Below are 21021 nucleotides of genomic sequence, written 5' to 3'. Positions count from 1 at the left end.
TGGACTAAAATATTATAAAGTTTGCTCTTAAAAGCATATTTGTCCACTTGAGCAACACATCAAAGTTAAACAACTGCTCTGGCATTTAGTGTAGTTAAACCCAATATTTTCTATTGTAAATATTTATTTATCCAGACGGAGGCCAGAAATATGGCTTAGAATGTCACCATTCTGTTTGTTTTTATATAGGGGTGAGCAAAATAGGTTTACAGTTGCACTGTGACATTCCTTTGAGTTAATAAAGCTATTGTAATAATCATAACACACGTCTTTTTGCATATGAACAACTGTGTACCTAATTTTGCCCACCACTGTACAAGTTCAGCATCTCCTGAACCAGAACAGCTATTTATAATGGTAAGTTGAGCATGTACGGTGTTCCTCAAGTCTCCATATCACCTCTGCCTCAGAAGGACCTCTGAGTCTCATGTTTCTGATCTCACACTTCATCTGTTTCCTCTGTTTGTTAGTATTCTTGTCATTTCAGAATGAGATTTGACACAAAAGGTTGTCAAAATGACTGGTTCTCAAGAAGAGAGGCAGTGTTATACTTCAGAGCATGGACTCTGGACTCACTGCTGGGTTCAAATCATGGCTCTACCAGTTGGTAATGGTTTGGCATTGGGAAACTTACTGGACCTCTCTGTTCATTTTTCTCACTATGTAATCCAGTTGTTGTGAGGATTTAAAGGTGTTTTATATCCATGCGCAATAACAGACACTTTACCATATTTCCCCATGTATAAGACGCACTCTTTTCCAAAAAAATTTGGGGTCTAAAAACTGAGTACATCTTATACAGTGGTTGTAGGGCTTTTTTACTTGTGTTTCTCATAGATGGAACTAAGGACGAGGCAATATATGAAGACAGTGATTCATCATCAGACACAGATGAGGACAAGCTAATGGGAGTTTTGACAGTGATGAGGAAGTGTATGAATTTTAGGATGAATAAAACGAGTTCAGTAACTTTATGTAATACATTTTTTTTCAAAATCCGGGACCCAAAATTAAGATGTGTCTTATACATAGTAGCGTCATATACACAGGGAAATACGGTATATAAAGTGTCTGTTCATATTAATATTGTGCGGTCATGTGGGAATGGCTGTCTCAGGCAAGTGTGTGAGTCTTTTATTCAGATTACTTTAATGCTTCTCTCTAGCTACTGAAAATACTATTTAGTATTGACAAAACTAAGGCTCAGTATGATTGAAGGAGTTCCATCTCATGACTAGAACTTGGATTTATCTACTTTAGTTTTTGTTGTTCTTAACTCTCCTCTGCCTTGTACATCTCCCTGTCCCCATCGCCTCGATCAGACCTCATTCCTCATGTGCTCTGTGGCAGGTGCGTCCTAACCAGCTTCCCTGTTAGCACCTTACCCTCTTTCATCTATTCTTTCCACTGTGGGTATTGGTATTTTCCTCGCAGTCAGAGTTAACAATATCACTTAACCACTCACAAACTAACTTTGGCTCATTTTCTACAGTATAAAATGTAGAAAGTCTACAGTACAAGTTAATATGATCTGAGAGGCTGATCCTAGCCAAGCCTACTTTTCCAACTTCTGAAAACTGCATACTCTAAAACACTGGATATTTTATCTTCTTAAAAATGCAGTTCTTCTAGAATTTTAGTCATGACTCTGAGGTCTTTGTCATCATTCAGTCCCTCTGGAAAGACTTTCCCTGAACCATCTAATAAATCCTATTCATTCTTAATTGCCACTTTTTCACCATTTTTCCCCTAAACCATGTAGCTAATCTTTTGGGAGAAAATATCATATGAGTAAATTATCGTTGAAGTTCTTCTCGATATAGAAACGACCTATGGCAATAAACACTTGTCCTTGCAGAAGAAAAGATCCAGTGTCTCAGAGTTTTCTTTTTTATTAGAGAAAATTTCTACTTACGTGGTTCTAATACTTTCAGTTAGCTAAGGTAATGTGCTGTGAAATGATTAACAGGTGAATAAGAAGCTCTAATGAACTCTCTATAACAAATTTAGAAGGTGGGCACTTGCCTGACTTTTATATTTTATGGTAGATAAGCACTTTGTGTTACTGATGTGCTTGGTTATCAGTATGTAATCATCTAAAGAAGAAAATGTTCTCAAGTGACATAAAGAGGAGAGTCCTGCAATATTTGAAATTAGCAAGTACACTTTCCATTTTAAGTTGTCATCTGACATTCCTTCAGTAACTTAACTTTTTTTAGTCATTTCTGAATAATTCTTCATTTTTTATATTTTGGATATCTTGTTTTGTGAGCACTTAAAACACTTAAAAGAACGAATATGATACATACATCACTGCCTCTGCAGCAGGATTGTAGAGGAGAGTGAGCTGCAAGGTAGACAGAAATTCTCTGAAAGACATCATGAAAGAGTTGGGACATTAGCTGATTCTTAAAAAACAAGAATTTGCCTCAAACAGGAGGGCACACACAAGTTGTGAAATTGCTGAAACAAAGACTGAGAGGTTTACAGAGGGCTGCATATTTGACAGTGGCCATTGGAAATTAGGTTAGATGACTAGAGTGGGTCAAACTCTGCACAGTCCTGACAGCCACACAGGGCACTGACCCAACAGTATTAAGTTTGATCTGAGCAAGGAACATGATGGAAGCAGCGCTTTAACAAGAAGACTTCCCTGGGTGGGTCGGCACTCTGCATTAGATTTAATGTTATCACACAAGTGCACATAAGCTTGCATACTGCGTCCGGAGCTTACCACCTTCCCGAAGCCCACCGTGAGGCCCAGTGAAGACTCTTCAAGCACAGACCGGGGACCCCCACATAGGTTATTGAAAGACCAAGTAAATGGGGATGAAAGCCTAAACTCAGATGGTGGCACTGGTGATGGAGAGAGACATTTTTAAGAAAAATTAACAAGATTTGGTATCTGATTGGAGTTGGAAGAGGGAGAGAGGGAATAGTCAAATCAACAATATTGGAAACTGAAAAAAAGGTTGTGCTGATGAAAAAACTAGCCTTGATTCCTAAGAACTAGTTTTTGTTTTGTGCTTATTAGTTTTATATGCTTTCATTTGTTACTGAAAGACCCAGAAAAGGAAAGAAAAAAAAAAACACAGTGAAAAAGACTCAAAATGTTTAAATATCCAAATAAGAGAAAATTTCAGAACTTTGGGCTCAAAGAGAGCTGCACGCTCAATTCAGCTGTGAGACAAGGCAAAATGTCCTCCTCATTACAACTTAAGCCAGGAATATGGTCTTTGAATTTACAACTTCTTACAATAGGAGTCACAGAAAGGGGGGCAGCAAGGGGTTCCAAGTTAACCGGAAAGAAAAAAAAATCTTTTTCTTCTAACACCACATTTCAAGTTCTGTGTATTTACACTACTTTTAACATGAGTGTTTAGAAACTAGTAACCAATTGAGGTAGATTCTCTTATTTTTCATACAAATTATATAGTGAATGCTTAAATTGTTTTATGTTATGTGAAACAATATTTTTATAATCAAATGAACTATAAAAGAAAGTTAGTCTAAAGTTGGTCTGTTCTTCATTTTCTTGTGATCTGTAATCAGGAAATCCATTCAATCATGCTTTATAATTTTTATGCTTTTAAGTGGTTCAGGGAATGTGACATCTGCATACAGTCACGTTGAAATTGATCATTGTTCAAGCAGAGGGTCATTTTAAAACATAGCGTGAAGGAAGGATGAGTCTGTGTATCAGAAGGTTATTGAGAGGTGGTGTTTCCCACCTCCCTGACCCCTGGCTTTGAAATAGCCCGTTCTCTTTGGTGAATTTATCTTCTGGGAGGACAACAGCCTCAAGTCGGGCCACAGCGTTCTGAGTGAGGAGGAGGCCGTGGTTTCCGAGCTGGTTTAAATGCAGGCTCTTCTTAGCAGCAAACCACACGCATGTATTCATCATTGATTTTGAAATGATAGGTTTCTATATCACTGGTTTAGGATCCTCAGTCTTGCATTCCTGAATCTATATTATGCCAGAAGAATAACAACTTGGTGGCTGGAAACAGAAATGGTTATTATACGGCTCCAAAATGCTAGCTGGCACAATATGCTAAAAAGAGCAGAAATTCGCCAGTAAAAGGCAGAATTTATTTGTTCTTAAAAATAACTTTATGATCTAAAAATATGAATTTAAGCAGTGTCATCGTGCTTCAAAAGATTTTACATTCAATATGTAAACACCTTAAAATAAGAGTAATCTTCTAAAATAGTTTAATTTCCAAATAATAGGAAATATTCCAAGAGGAAAAAATAATGCTTTTTAAATCAATTTTTTTTTTTTTTTTTAGTTATGAGGCATTTATTGAATTAAAGACTGAAATGTATGTTTAGGTGGGATTTTTTTCCCTACTGCTGCCCAAATTGTTGTTTAAAATGCAGGCAAAAAGATGTAGGCTTTGTTGGAATTTCTCAGAGTTTACTGTAGAAAATGTTTTTTAATAAAAAAGAAAAGCAACCTTTCTCAGCCTCCGTGAAGCATTTCCATTTTTGCACACTGGCTCAGTGCTTGTCGTATCACAGGACAACACATTTCACCAAGTGGTTTTACTTCCTTTTAGCAAAATAACTCCTCCATGCAAACCAGCATCGGCATCTACCAAGCGGGGTTAGTTTCTTCTGATCTATTCAAGCTTCATTGCACTGCTTAACTGACTTTTCCCCCCCTTTCTTTTGAAATTACCCAGCTAATTTTCCATTTGATTGTTTATTTAAACCAGATTTCACACAGACTTAATAGATAAGTGACATCTGTATTCAGTGTGTCAGTGTGGACTTCAGCTGACAGTTAAATACAAGGCAAATTTTCTCTTGGTTTTCTCCTTCCCTTTTTATCCATACAATCTGGTAATTAAAACTAAAGTCCTCACATAGTCCCAATAATAATTCAGGAAGATGCATTAAATATACAATATCTCTGAGCTTTCCATGTTATTAAGCATTTCTCTATGAACATACTTTTTTATTTCTTCTAGTAATGAAAGGTTAATGTATTTGTTTTATAGAATAACTTTTGCCACAGAAAACTGTCCAATTAACTATAAAAGAAAATTTTGGCTTTCAACGTAGTTAGCTCGTTTTAAAAATTTAGTTAATTTTCTTGAAGTTTATTATAGGAGAGTAATTTATTTTCATATTCAACCAACATTTTTTTAAATGACCACTGTGTACTCAAGGCATGTCTAGGGGTTATTTCATTTGTTTTATTTTGGGTCTTTTTTTCCCAAAATAATGTGAGGATTTTATGCATACTCCAATTGACAGATTTAATCTTGTAGTTATTTGTTATATATTCAGACTGTTTATTCATGCATGAAATGAAACAGGTAAATGAATGGATATGAAGAACAATTGTGCTCTATGCCGTGTGCTTCAAATATATTCTAATTCAAAAGGTGTTCCCATAAATATCCCCTGAAATATACCTGTGCTTTGCCTTCCCAGTTCTTCATCCCCTTTAGCTCCAACCATCAGAGTGCTGGCCAGACTGGGCCCCACCACCAGGCCTTCCTAATTACAGGCTATCCCTATGCCAGGACATCTTTCTCTCCACTTAAGAGGACTGTGTTCCTCTGCTTTCCAACCCTCATTTTCACCATTTAAATCTAAGATCTGTTAGCTTGGAATCCAAGGTCTCCACAGCCCCACCTCATGTCCTTCCAGAGCCCCCAACATTCCTTTCTTTTAGTGGGTTTCCTTTGAACCAGGTGTATCCCTGACTGCTCTGGAAATTCCTACCTGGGCCCTTTCCCAGCACCCAGTCTCAAGCCCCGCGTATTGTACTCTCTCTTCCCTTTTTCAAGACCCACATGAACTCCTGCCTCCTATGGGAACCGTTACTGGTTAATCTGTTCCCTCCTGTGAACTCCGTAACATTTAGTCTGGACTACTCTGTGGAGACATCTCACCCCAGGTTGCCTTTTCTGGGTTTGTACATTTTACAAGGGTATGAACTGGATTAACATGGAAATCACCGGGCCTTGGAGGACAGGGGCCTGGTCTTTGCATCCCCTCTGGGAAGCACATGCTATTGTTCATCCTGGGGTAATAGATATTTCTGCTTTACAATAATGATTGTAAAGTAACAATCGAACTTTGACTGTCTCCTTTAAAGAGCAATAGAAAACAAGTCTTGTTTCCATAAAGGACTGTTGAATCAGGTAGTTGCAGCCTCTTATTCTCCGAGCGGAGGTGATGGAGGAGGCCAGCACATGACTTCCTGCCTCTGCTCAGGTTGCCCGGACTACCTCCGCAGCTCTTCCTATCATGGGGCAGCGTATTTTGAATTGTGAAAAATGAAGTTTTTCAGATATCCATTATCTGTTCAGACAGGGCTAACCATCAGAGACCTAAGAAAACCCTGTCGGTGTTCATGTTAGGTGGCTACTCCTGTGCCATGGTGAATTGGCAGGCATTTCAGTGGAGGCACCATCCCTTCATCTTAACGCCCAAGAAGCAGTCCTGGTTTTTGAAGTTCTCTGTGAGCAGGACAGCCAGCCTTCAGGGTCGTGCGAACTCAGCGAGGAGGGAGTAGGGAGAAATCACTCATGAAAAAGGGAACTGAACAGCAGGCTATGTGAGAGACTGCTCCTGCCTGTCCCAGAAATTACGGTCATGCTGGTGTGCCCTTTCTTCATTTAAGGACACACAGAAACGCAAAATAAAACCCAAACCACTGAACTGAAAGTGTGAGTCACACCAGCCAGGGCTCCGCTGAGCTAGTCGATTCAAGTCCAGGACCAATCTTGGGCTTTTCTTAGACCTTGAATGACTCTAACTTTCTTCCAGAACTTTTTTTAATAGGAAAAAAAAGGTATATGTTAATTTCTGAGCAAGCTGATATATATTTGCTCTCTTCTCATTAAAAGTTTTTAATCTTCTTTTAGAGAAATATTAAGTAACTGACCGGGGTTACTCTCCATATGGAAGTTAAGTCATTCATCCTGTAGATTTTCAATGGATGTTATTGTGTGTCCTAAACTGTTATGCTTTTATTCTTGATCTCATGTAGTATATTCTCTAGAAACGTGCTTGAATCTAGACGTCTTCCTGAGTGCTCTCGCTGTTCTGTGTTAACAGGGAACGGGTATGGCAACCCCCGAAACTCTCCAGGTCTGCTGGTCTCACCTGGTAACTTGAACAAGAGTATGCAAGCAAAATCTCCTCCCCCCATGAATTTAGGGATGAATAACCGTAAACCAGATCTCCGAGTTCTTATTCCACCAGGCAGCAAGAATACGATGCCATCAGTGGTAATGAAAAACTACCTCTTAAATAAATGATGATAATGTTTTATATAAGTTTTGCTATTTTTTTTGTATTTGTCTGACTTCATGAACTTAAGTGCTTCTATAAAATTAACATATCAATGTTACTGCTGGAGTCCTCTTTGTATTTAGCTATTATTTCTGCTAAGGGGTTCTCATTCCCTTTTCCACATAAAAAAGAACCAACATCTCAACATCCCAGTGCACTCTACTTTAAGACTGGTGTTCTAGGGCAAAGATAACACTTCCTTTTAAGGCCTCCAGTTTATAATTAGAAAAAAATAATTACCTATTATTCTGCTTATGGGACATACGATTCGACCAATATAGAATCAGTCTCACAGAATGAGGTATTGCATAACATATTTTTTAATCTTGAACTATTTATGTCCTCAAGGTGCTGACAATGGAAAATGTTTCTATAATTTCTAAATGAACTTTGTTAATTGGCAATTATTTTCTTAGCTATATTGCAGTGAAAATGTTCAATAGATCACATGCCTGCCCACTGCCTCAATTCCTCTCTCTATGTATGTGCTTTATACAAATACTCACCTCTCAAAAGCAAATTGTTTTGAAATTCTGGGCATTTTGAGAACAAAGGTTATATTTGACAAAATTTTTTTAAAAATGTGTGGCACTTTTAAGAATAAATAAGTAAATGAGAAACAGAAATATAAATAATATCCACAGACTCTTTTTTCTTTTTCCTGGGTCTTCAGAGCTAAGATGAAGATAATATTGTGAAACTAAATTCAACAACAAAGAGACTTACATCAGTGTCCTCCAAATTAGCTTTGAAATTCAGTAGACAGATTTAGATAATTCTGTAGACACATTTTTTTTCTTTCTGTGCTCTGTGGCAAACAGGCTTCAGGGTGAAACAGTCCTGCAGGCTGATTAGCTTATTAGGGCACCATGCAGACTGATTTTGAATATCACCCCCCCAAAAATCACATAATATACAACACTCCCTTAGGAAAAGACTGAGTCTAATAAATAAAACCTCCCCCAGGGCCATAGCCAAGCAGTGCGGGCCACACATGGCAGGCTGGTCCATCAGCAGATTTACTCCAGTCCCATACAACTGACGCTGGCCCAGGGAACGGGGGGTCCGTCGGGACTCTCACTGGCAGCCAGGTGCAGTTCACCCTCCTCTAGCAAGTGGGGTTCCAAAGAGCAATCCTGTTGCCTTTTTTTTCCAAAATGGGAGTGAAATAATGAATGTTAAGACACTGACCTATGCTGAAAACTGGATAGATTGTCTTCACGTTTGAGACAAACAGCTCGTTAAGGGAAACAAAGAATGTCTCTGTAAGGAGTTATCTTTAGAGTCTGCATTTTAAAACTGTTTAAACTGTTGTGTCTATCAGAAGATGCTTTTCCTTGTGTTGAAAAGATTTTGCCCAATTATAAATATTTACAGACACTAATTTATAAAACTCCTTCCCCATGCTCTCAGTCTGAGGATGTCGACCTGCTTTTGGTAAGTGGTGAGAGTGCTTTCCCTAAATGGCACGGGCAAGGAGTCCAAAGCGGCTTTTAGGTGGAATGGCAGCGCTAGAGAAAGGGGAAAATTTCGGAAGTTATCATAGTGTGTCAACACTGATCACATTTAAATACCATTCATTTCAAGTATCACTCCCGGATGAAAATGGTGTCGGGTTATTTTTCTGTCTCACCCTCTGCGAGTGAAGGCCATGTTTTCAGTTAATCTTAGGACTTAATGTATGGCAAAATTCTAACACACACACACACACACACTCACACAAATTCTTAGTTACTTTAAACCACAAAGATATTTCTTTTTCTAAGAATTTAAGTCTTATGATCTTTACATTTTTGTGACTCTTTTTAATCTCTGCTGTAAGGAGTTAACTATACATGTTTGCCATCTAGTTTGAGGGAAGTTTGGAAGAATACAAAAAAAGTGGTCAGAGCACCACCTTCTGGTCAGAATATAGCATGAGACTCTGCTGTGTATAGAACTGAGGGTAAAACCACTATGGTTGATTTTAATTTTTTAAAAATTTGCATTTGAATAAAAACTGAAACAATGGAAGTACAGTATACATATTTCATCAGTTTTCAATACAGTCTGTTTTTACCCATAATAAAGCTATGGTACTTGTTACTAGTTCAGTTGCCTAGGAGATACTGATGTAATGGGTTACTATGGCAACAACTGGTCCCTTGAAGCTTTATAAATGATAGGGTTGGTAGAATTCATAGAGACACATGTTAAATGATTAATTTCATGAGATTTGAACCAAGTTTTATCTTTATAGAGAAAACTAATTCTGAAATCTAATATTTTTAATTTTTTTAAAAAATTCCACCAGTAATGTCTTTTTATTTACTTTAAAAGAATCAAAGGATAAATAACTCCCAGTCTGCTCAGTCATTGGCTACTCCAGTGGTTTCCGTAGCAACTCCTACTTTACCAGGACAAGGGATGGGAGGATATCCATCAGCCATTTCAACAACATATGGTACTGGTGAGTAGTTTTGCCACGTTCAAATAGTACATTAAATACTTCTTTTGTTAAAAAGCAAGATGAAAGATATTACTTTTTAGTCTGTTAGGAGATTTTATTTAATACCTGTGGTGTTCAGAGCACTGTACCATGACCTATTCATTACTAAGACAAAGTGAATATTCACATTTTTTAAGTGACCGAAAGTTTTACTAACCCAACCTGACCTCAATATAGAAGAACAATTTCAAGAAAAAATGCAGTTACTTCTTTGATGTAATAACTCACTTATTTGAGATTGTTTAAAGAACGTTTCTAGGTCATCCAATATGTATATACTATAATACCACATTGTAGTTCTAACAAACTAGAATTGTAGGTTGTGTACTTTGAAGCTATCATTGAATGCTTATTTTTTGTTATATAGTATATTTCTTTTAAATTAAAATCAACCCTGATGTTTTTCTCTTCCCCTTACCCAAAAAGTAAAAAAACTAAATAAATAAATTATAAACAATATTTAAATAATACTAATGGAATATTTTTTAAATTGAAAATGTTTATTCTAGTCATCATCTGACAATTTCCAGATTTAATACTTTTTCTTATTGTTTTGTTTTTGATCTAGAGTACTCTCTGAGTAGCGCAGACCTGTCAACTCTGTCTGGGTTTAACACTGCCAGCGCCCTCCACCTGGGCTCGGTCACTGGCTGGCAGCAGCAGCACCTACATAACATGCCGCCATCCGCACTCAGTCAGCTGGGGTAAGCAGTATTATCTCTTCTACAACACATTTTCAGGTGCATTTTTAAATGACAAATAGCAATCTCTAAATAACGTGCTCTAATGTCCCATTAGAGGATGTAAAATTCTACTTTATCAAAATCTGAAAGTAATTATCAGATCAATACCTTTCAAGTAGCTTAAATATTACTTTCTTTATTCTTTGAGGGAAGGGAGAACTCTGTGATAGTAACATAACTTATTTCCCTACTGTTTTAGACTACATTTATTTCTACTTCTATCAATAACATTTTTATTTAGTTAAGTTTTCACATAGTTCATGTGGAACATAAACAACATTTATAGTTATAAGTTCTTGAAAATTTTTTAAATGCTTGAGAATCCTCACTGAGCATAAACCACATAGTTCATGCTAATGTTACAGGAATACTCCAAGTATCAGCTATCCCATTAATATACAGATTTGATGTTTTTACAAGGTACTCAGAGTATAGTGCATATGTATTGATATTTTATTAGTATAAATATATATGTCTATGTGCATACATATGCTAATTATCTAAATTTGGGTATAAAAATAATTTTTGTTGTTTTCTGGTCAGAAGATGTGTATTTCTGCCCCCTTGTGGTAGTTTTGAGATATGTCTTTATCATAAAAATAACTCCTATCATTAAACTATGGAAATATTCACACTACTTGTAAAACAGTTTTTATTTTAAAGTTTAAAACATGAATCAAAGACATTTTAAGTTTAATTAATAACTCTAAAACTTCAATTAATCTTGAAAAGAAAATATTAAGAAGCTATATTTATAAAGTTTTTCTATTTGGGGAACATTCTATATATCTTTTACTTTGCTGCCTAGCCATTTAGTTAGAGTAGTTAATTAGTACTGTATTTCTATTTCTAAGGAAATAATGAGCATAAGACACTGAATAGAATAAAAATCACTGATTGATGTTATAACTTCATCTCTCTTACCCCTCCCCTGCCCGGCCAGCTTACAGTGAAATTGATGTCAGATAGATTAGTGCTTTCATAATGGGGTCTTCACCCATTCACCATTTGTTTATGTGCATCCTACTCACTAATCACTATTGTCGAAAAGCTAAGTTTTCATGTAAATAATAAAATAAATGCACATGGGAGTGTTGCTCTGCTTTATTGAAAAATTATTAACTTTAAAGATACATTAAATAATGATCAGCAACAGAGTTTTTTATAAGAACATTTACATTTTCTCAGAAATGTGACCTATCTAAGTAGACATTTTTTGCAGTAACTTTTTCAGGTAATTATCACTGAGTACATCATACTACCCAGCTGTGAGTGAATCCTTTTTCTTGGCAAAAATAAAGGTCACTGTTTACTTCTCATTTTTCAAAAATTCACTTATTGGAGGACTAGATTTCCTTAGACAATATTAATGTCAAAACCTATATTATTTTCTCTGTACATAGCTTGTTTTTGTTTTCAATAACATCTGATAATTTGCATTTTTACATCTAAAACACACATTTATGTATTTTAACTACAATTTAAAAATTCTCTTTTATTTCATGGGAAGAATCTAATTCTCTGATGCTCTTAATAGGAGTTTCAGTAAATGAGAAAGGGGAGGACTGGGCTAGAGAGAAACTGAATTATAGCAGTCAATCATGAAACATTTTGTTTAGTTCTGATTTCTTTCAGTACCAATTCTCATGGTGCATAATATGAGTCTGAATTTAGTCAATAAGTTTTTCTTGAACTTAATCATTTCCCTTATTCCTCAGCTAAGATACACTTACTTCCAGTCCTTCTCATTTTGGATCACCTCCCTTTTTCCTCTTCCTTCTCTTCCTTCCTTCCCCCATCCCCTTGGGCCTCGCCCTCTTCCCCTCTCTGTCTCTGTCTGTCTCTCTCTCTCTCTCACACACACACATACATACAGTACCTTTTCAAAAAGAGATTTCCTCAAATGAACTAGCCCATGATCACACAATTAAGTGTTAAACTGCTTTTTAAAACCCCAAGTTCTAATATTTATGTAAAATTAATTATATGAACTGCCTTAATTTCTTAATAGTATAAATTGATTTTAAAAATTGATTTCTTTTCCTGGCTAAAGTAGTCTCATACACTTGAGAGTGAAGTGACATTCTTTTGGGTAAATACAGTTTTCACAGCGGAGTAAAATATATTTCAGCCTCACCAAAGCAGATATTCCCAGGAGCCCAAAATGGTCACCACAATTTTCTCTCAAAATTAAAAAGTACAAAAGAGCGCTCTGTATTTTGTTCATGGAAATATCTTTAACTCTTTAAAGCTATACTTTTAACACTATCCAGTCCCTGATTTTACCTAAGCAAGTTAGATTAGGTGGCATAAACTGATTTGAGGTGGGGAGCAGAGACGAATGGCAGAAGGAACTTGCCATCACAACTTAGCGAAAGTCATGTGAATACTCAGATTTGAGCAGAAAAAAAGCACTCAAATTATTAGCTGTTTTTCTCCTGCCACCTAAAACAACAGCATCCTGCTCTCTGGAAGCATTTCTATACATCATCTTTGTTGATGTGAGTGTTCAGAACATACTGAAAGAAGGTGACCTGGAGGAAAGGCAACTTTTAAAAGGTTAGGTTAAATGCAGTCTGAGAGCCTAAAGTCCAGCAGACACAGGAAGAAACTTGAGTAAAACTCTCCATTCATGTTTCATTTCTGAATACTTGCAGGGCAGTGTAGGTGTCTTCTCAGTTGGAAGGCGTTGGTCGTAGCTGAAGACTTGCAGCAGAGCTTCACAGGGGCGACTGGCATGTCTGGCCTTGGCCTTTGCCAGCCCACTCTTTATCACCCCTCCCCAGTGTGGATTCATTCACTATTACCTGTGTCTATAAAAAGTTTGTTCTCGGGAACATGTAAACCAACACTCTCATTGCTGAACCAAGCCTATGTACAGCGAAGTGCTTTGTAATGTTCCTTTTTCTTTATAATACACCCTTGGTGACAGAGGCTAGTCAGTTGAGTTTCCTCCTGTTTTGAATCTTCTCCCACAGGTAGTGACGCTGAAGGTTCGCTAGCACTTATCTTTCCTTAGTGTGCACTTGGTGTCCCCAGAACTACTCAGAATGCTTCATGCATGCTTTCAGTGTAAACTGAAATACCACCAAAAGATAAAGGACTGGCCTATTTGCTTATAGAAAGAATAAATAGTAAGTGTTTTGTCTTTTGTGGGGAAGAAATACAGCAAAGCCTGCACAAGCCAGTTGACGTGGGAGATAACACAGTTTCCAAAAGCTGTCTTAAGGGAACAACATTTTATCATGTTACTTTTTGCTTCATTTATCCAGATTAACTGATTTTACTGGTCCAAATCACCAATTTTTTTCCCTCATTTTTCATGTTCCCTGTCTGTGAAAACACAATCTAAATGTCAAAGGGCAGACAAAAGTATTTATTGATATGCCATTTTATTTCAGATTACTAATTGACCTTCATTATTAAACGGGCATTTTATTAAACTTTAGTGAAATGGATTTTCTTATTCAAAGCCAGGAAAATTCTTTCTTTCAGAAATCAAAAAGTGATTTCTTCTGACATCAAAATGAATCATTAAGTAATATTGAACCAAGATAAAATAGCCCACTATCATGGGTCCTTTTGAAATTCAGCACCCCCTGTTTTAATATCTTGTTGACTGAAATGTTACTTAATTAAAACTCTTAGAAAAATAGTATATAAACTAAAATAAACGAGTGATTGAAAATTATATACTCTCATTGTAGTAGCTTGTTATAAATGCTAAAACTGCTTTGATTCTATAATATCATAATATCCCGAGAAAAAAAGGCTTATTAGGGAAACAAATAATTTTCCTTTGTTACTTTTGACATTGGCTCGTCTATTAATAAGAGAAGGAAAGTGATTCTTTGCCAGTAGGTGGTGCTTTTGTATAAAACATCACTCAAAGTTAAATATTCCTCACTAATTTTATATCTCTATACAGCTTGAGCCTGAATTACAACTTTCAAAAAGCCAGGCCCAAGCTACTCCACTTTTTCCTCTAAAATAGATTCACGTTTTCTCACAGCTCGTAATGACGTGTTTACTGCCATCCAGTTCTCTCCATTGGAAAGTAACATACTCACCCTACGTGGGTAGGCAGGCTTGCTTTCCTTTGTTTGAAAAGGGTGTGTCTATGGATTATTCTTTGCTGTGACTCTTCCTCAGTAAAAGAGATTTCTGTATTCTCTTGACAATATGGGCAATAAATGCTGACTCCAATGGTGGATGTCAGCGCAATCGGAATGTAAGAACAGCACAAGCCTCTTAAAATTGATGTCGGCAGTGTTACTGTGGTTTAATCTGATGAAAGTCATTGTGATTGCTAATCTACACTTAGGGTTTAATGCTTCTCTTGCCAGAATTTCAAGTATCTAAATTCTCCCACATTTTGGAATAGGGCAAATTATGCTCTCCTAAAACAAATAAGGACTAAGGGCTAGAAACACAAAAAAATTACACTAGATCTTTTTTTTTTCAGCCTTTTCTTAGGCAAAAGCAGATTCAACAATGAATGAAATTATAAATAAGAGGAGTGGTCCCCTAAGTATCCTGGGAGGATGAGACTAGCATTAGGAAAGTTGAGGTAATTATGGAAAATAAACAGCATTTTTATCTTATGTAACTAAGAAAGGATGAAGAAAATAAAATTATATTAGTTTTAGTAAGGTAGGAAGTCTAAGTGTTTTTCAGCCAATACTTAAAATTTCTGCAGCTGATATTCAACCTCCTTCCTCCCTCCCCCACTTCCCCTCTCCAAGCTTTTCACTAGACATGGTTACAGGCAGCCTAGTATGGATTCTAATCACTTGAAATTTGAACTCTTTTCACTTTCTCTGAAGACTGTGCAACTTAATGTGTAAGTGCTTAATAAATGGAAGGAAACATTTATATCCTTGATAAGCTTTTTACAATAATTTTCGAAACACTGACATTAGTAAATCAAGGAAGTTAATTCAGAAACTGAACACTGTATCTTAAATCTTAGATTCAGTTTTGAAACTGGTCTAGGGAAGAATCCCACAGACACAAAATGCTTTTTCCAGCGTGTCTAGTTAAACCTTTTTAAACCGGTACCGATATGTTTAGGGAGCCTGTCAGAAAAGAGGTGTGATTCAGAGCCTGGACCAGTTAAATACTGTCATTACTGCGGGGAAATCAACAAAGGCACCCCAAACGGCTCTCCGCAGGCCACGCCCACGAGCCCCTTCGTGCTTCTAAGCACTCTCTCCTCCCTCTGGGCATGCTCTGGTGTCTGTGCAGTCTTTAGGGTGATGTTTTATGTAATTGTGAGTTCCTGGGGGCTCCAGGCCTCCTCCATCTGTAACTGGGTTTCCTTTCCTCCTACAGAGCTTGCACTAGCACTCATTTATCTCAGAGTTCAAATCTCTCCCTGCCTTCTACTCAAAGCCTCAACATCAAGTCAGAACCTGTTTCTCCTCCTAGAGACCGTACCACCACCCCTTCGAGATACCCACAACACACGCGCCACGAGGCGGGGAGATCTCCTGTTGACAGCTTGAGCAGCTGCAGCAGTTCGTATGACGGGAGCGACCGAGAGGATCACCGGAACGAATTCCACTCCCCCATTGGACTCACCAGACCTTCGCCGGACGAAAGGGAAAGTCCCTCCGTCAAGCGCATGCGACTCTCTGAAGGATGGGCAACATGATCAGATTATTACTTAATAGTTTTTTTTTTTCTTGCAGTGTGTGTGTGTGCTATACCTTAATGGGGAAGGGGGGTCGATATGCATTATATGTGCTGTGTGTGGAAAAAAAAAAAAGTCAGGTACTCTGTTTTGTAAAAGTACTTTTAAATTGCCTCAGTGATACAGTATAAAGATAAACAAATGCTGAGATAAGCTTAGCACTTGCGTTGTACAACAGAACACTTGTACAAAATAGATTTTAAGGCTAACTTCTTTTCACTGTTGTGCTCCTTTGCAAAATGTATGTTACAATAGATAGTGTCATGTTGCAGGTTCAACGTTATTTACATGTAAATAGACAAAAGGAAACATTTGCCAAAAGCGGCAGATCTTTACTGAAAGAGAGCAGCTGTTATGCGACATATAGAAAAATGTATAGATGTTTTGGACAGACCCAGCAAAGGGTGGCCATTGGTAAACGTTAGGAACACGCCAGGTCACCTGACATCCTAAGAACGCTCACAAACGTGCAGGCGTATCATTGGCGTATGGCACTCAATGAAAAGAATCAATGACCATTAAAAGAGGACCATACCTATTTAAAAAAAAATGTGGAGTTTGAGGGCTAACGTATTTAATTAAATAAATAAAGAAATCCGGGTCTGCATCTCTTATTAAATAAAAGTATAAAAATATGTACATTACATTTTGCTTATTTTCATATAAAAGGTAAGACAGAGTTTGCAAAGCATTTGTGGCTTTTTGTAGTTTACTTAAGCCAAAATGTGTTTTCCCCTCTTGATAGCTTCGCTAATATTTTAAACAGTCCTGTAAAAAACCAAAAAGGACTTTTTGTATAGAGAGCACTACCCTAAGCCATGATGAACTCCATGCTTTGCTAACCAAGATAACTGTTTTCTCTTTGTAGAAGTTTTGTTTTTGAAATGTGTATTTCTAATTATATAAAATATTAAGAATCTTTTAAAAAATCTGTGAAATTAACATGCTTGTGTATAGCTTTCTAATATATATAATATTATGGTAATAGCAGAAGTTTTGTTATCTTAATAGTGGGAGGGGGGTATATTTGTGCAGTTGCACATTTGAGTAACTATTTTCTTTCTGTTTTCTTTTACTCTGCATACATTTTATAAGTTCAAGGTCAGCTGTCAAAAGGATAACCTGTGGGATTAAAACATATCACACTGCAACACCCTAAATTGTTTTTAATACATTAACAATCTAGTGGGTCAACTGACTTCCATTGTATATACTAATTAGTTTACTTTATGCTTCTTAGTTTTGAATTTTTATCAAATGCAGGGCCCCTTTCTGATCTCGCCATTTCACCATGCGTCTTGGAATTCAGTAAGTGCATACCTTAACTTACCCATATCCTAAATTATCTGGTTGGTTTTCAGCCCAGAATTTGATGTGTTTTTTAAAAAGACACCCAACAGGGAAGCTGTGATGGGGCACATGTCCTGCAAATATGGCCCTAGAAACAGGTGATATGACGTTTACTCAGTGTATAAGTTAAATTCCCACAGAAGAAAAATGTGAAAGATTGGGTGCTAGACAAGAAGGAAGCAGGTAAAGGGATAGTTGCTTCATCGTCCTCTTTTGCTTATTTTGACTGACCCTCCGCAGTTTTGTCAGCAACACAGGACTGTTGAACAATCCCAGTGTGTCAGGGCCCCCAAACGCCACTTCTGCATAAAGCATGTATGTCATCTATTTTTTTCTTCAATAAAGAGATTTAATAGTCATTTCAAGAAACCCCATGAAAGAACCTCTCTATGTCCCCTTTTTTTTAATTTTTCAAGAAATAATGATGGACTCTTGTCTTATATTTGTCTATAAAGGATTAATTTTCAGACCCTTTAAAAAATGAGTGCCATAAAAAAAAGTTAATATCTATTGTTTGAAAGAGATTTCAGTCTAAGAATGCTTTTTCTTCTCTTGGAATGTGAAGATCTGTCGATTAATCTCCAATCACATGCATTGACATACACAGCAAAGAAAACGCAGACAGTAAGATTGGCATTGCTAACTCATGTGTAGAAAGAATATTTCTTACCCATTTTTTCCTTTACTTGCACAATTGCCATGTGTTTCTCATTGAAAAAAGGCTGCCGCTGGGTGGCAAAAGCCAAGAGGCCTTACTACCTAAGGCTATATTTTTCTTAACTTAATCTGAAATCTACAATTAGACCACAATGCACCTTTGGTGGTATCCATATAGGATGCTACCTGCCTTGTACTAACGTTTTATATACTAAAAACAACAAAAAACCCTATTAATCATTTCATATATCCCACTACTCAAGGTATCCATGAAACATGAAATAAAAAACATTTATGCAAAAGAAGAAAATATCATCCCTGAAAATATGCACACATACATGCACACACATTCACACATGGAGGGAGAAAACTAAGAAAATCACTTTTCTCATCATCAATTTGATTGCATCCTTGCAACACATCCTTATAACTTGATGTGTATAAAATATGCAAACATATCACAAATGTTCTTTGTCATTTTAAAACACTTTATCAATAGCAGTAGAAACTTATCTGTGGGTGGGAAAGGGTCATTATGTGAAAATATGAAAAAATAGCCATATTAATTTTTTACCTGCAATTTGCCTCAGCAACAGAGAAAAAGTGAATTTCTAACGCTGAATATAAAGTAAGCTAAAGTACCAGCAGAAGCCTTGGCTATTTATAGCAATCTGACTATAGTTTTATAAGAACATGAAAAGAACAGAATCACTTGAAAATGGATGCCAGTCATCTCTTGTTCCCACTATTAAATTCATATAAAGTGGTGACAAGATAGCGAAGGGATAATCTGAGAATTTTTTTAAAGATGATTTAATGAGAAGAAGCACAATTTTGATTGTGATGAGTCACTTTCTGTAAACAATCACTGTCTATCTTTACCCTTATACCTTATCTGTAATGTACCATTTATTGTATTTGCCAAGCTAGTATGGTTTGGGTTTTTATCACAGTAAATCCTTTGTATTCAGGAGTTTAGGGCAAAGCCCTGAGGGAGTAGTATTTTACATAACCTATCCTAGAGTAACATTGTAGGCAACATTCATCATTGCAGTCAAAGAACGGTTATGGCATTTCACACAGTTATGAGTAGTGTTATACCTAAATCTATCTTAAAAGACGTTTTGGTAATATTAAGCTTAAATACTGACACACTAATGCAGTATATGCAAGCAGCACAACCTGTATATTGTAGACATTGGTGCGCGGAAGGCTGTTCATTTCAACCTTTTTTAAAATTGGGTTTTTTAGTAAAATGGCTTATTTTTTCCCAAAGGTGGAATTTAGCATTTTGTAATGATGAATATGAAAATGCCTATCATCCTCAGATCACTTTAAGATGAACTAAAGTGAGAATTTTTAAAAAATCAAACACACTTTTTAAGAGTATCTGCCCTCTCACAATTTTATGTATTTGTTTTGCTTACACCCGTCTTTTAACTTAAAAATAGCTTTTTTTTTTTTTGCTCCTTTTATTCTTTTGCTTGTTTTTCCAGAGAGTAATGCTTGTATTTGTTTCTTTATAAAAAAATTTTCAAAGAAGAAGCGGCCACCTGAACCCTCAATAAAGGCTGTTGCTTAAGCTTGGCACACGTCATCCGCTCCCCTCTGTGCCAGCTGCTGTGACGTCATCACTTACATGGTGTGCATTTCTTGCCACTGCAGATCTTTTGAAGATTGATGGAATACTGGTGTCTGTTAGAATGCTTCAGACTACAGATGTAATTAAAGGCTTTTCTTAAATATGTTTTAACCAAAGATGTGGAGCAATCCAAGCCACATATCTTCTACATTAAATTAGTCCATTTTGGTTATTTTCATAATCAAGTATTGCATTTGCCTTCCCTATTCATACCTCAAATTGATTCTTACCTCAGTTTAGTTCAGAGAGGTCAGCTAAGTGATGGATTCTGTTGTGGTTTGAATGCAGTACCAGTGTTCTCTGCGAGCAAAGTAGACCTGGGTCACTGTTAGGCATAGGACTTGGATTGCTTCAGATGGTTTGCTGTATCATTTTCCTTTTTTGGGGGGGACTTGTTTCCATTAAATGACAAGTAATTAAAATAGCTTGTAAATGAGGGCATACAAGCATTTGCAACAAATATTCAAATAGAGGCTCACAGCGGCATAAGCTGGACTTTGTCGCCATTAGATGACAAGATGTTATAATTAAGTTAAACCACATCTCTGTATCTCAAGGGACTTAATTCAGCTGTCTGTAGTGAATAAAAGTGGGGAATTTTCCAAAGTTTCTCCTGCTGGAAATAAGGTATAATTTGTATTTTGCAGACAATTCAGTAAAGTTACTGGCTTTCTTAGTGATGCAGTGTCTGTGGTGCATTATTTTAAATAATATTTTGCTGTTTAAATTTATTCCGCTTTATCATGTTGTTGTTTTTTTTAAGTAGCCTCTCCCACAAGTGCAAGTGAGCTCAGTTTTCAACTCAAAATACTCAAAAAGATGGATATTTGGGGTTGGGGTTGGGGAATGGGTATGGGTTGGATCGTAGTTCCCAGGGTAATACATATATTTAGTCAGTGTGGGAAGTTCAAGGTTCTTACTGAGTTCAACTTCTTTATCAGAGTATTTCAATGAAAGTCTTTAATAGCTTGTTTAAATACACAAGATTTTCCAGAAGTGATTGAAAAAGTCACTACCGTTCAATAAGTTAATTATTTTTAAATCAAAATGTGTAGAAAACATTGCCAGACTTATTTCGGTTTTCTTCATCAAAATAATTTCTTTAACCCCCCCCCAAAAAGGTTGAAAA

General features: G+C 36.5%; 1 protein-coding gene across 14 annotated transcripts in view; it reads left to right on the top strand.

Moving 5' to 3' along the window:
• The window catches only part of MEF2C (myocyte enhancer factor 2C), a 168233-nt gene extending 147661 nt beyond the window's left edge, over positions 1–20572 (top strand). For 8 of the 14 annotated variants that reach the window (XM_066381816.1, XM_066381810.1, XM_066381811.1 and 5 more), the window contains 5 exons: positions 7081–7253; positions 8731–8754; positions 9637–9766; positions 10374–10509; positions 15883–20572. In XM_066381816.1, coding sequence (XP_066237913.1) covers positions 7081–7253; positions 8731–8754; positions 9637–9766; positions 10374–10509; positions 15883–16204 — 785 coding nt within the window. In that variant the 3' untranslated portion in view covers positions 16205–20572. The remainder of the gene's footprint in view (positions 1–7080; positions 7254–8730; positions 8755–9636; positions 9767–10373; positions 10510–15882) is intronic. The other 6 variants (XM_066381818.1, XM_066381817.1, XM_066381822.1 and 3 more) reach the window with 3 other exon arrangements.
• The last annotated feature ends 449 nt before the right edge of the window (positions 20573–21021 follow it).

This window comes from Saccopteryx leptura, chromosome 4 (genome assembly GCF_036850995.1).
Source record: "Saccopteryx leptura isolate mSacLep1 chromosome 4, mSacLep1_pri_phased_curated, whole genome shotgun sequence".
Taxonomy (NCBI): Eukaryota; Metazoa; Chordata; class Mammalia; order Chiroptera; family Emballonuridae; genus Saccopteryx; species Saccopteryx leptura.
Note: the sequence above shows the minus strand (reverse complement) of the source record. Positions and strands in the feature narration are given on the sequence as shown.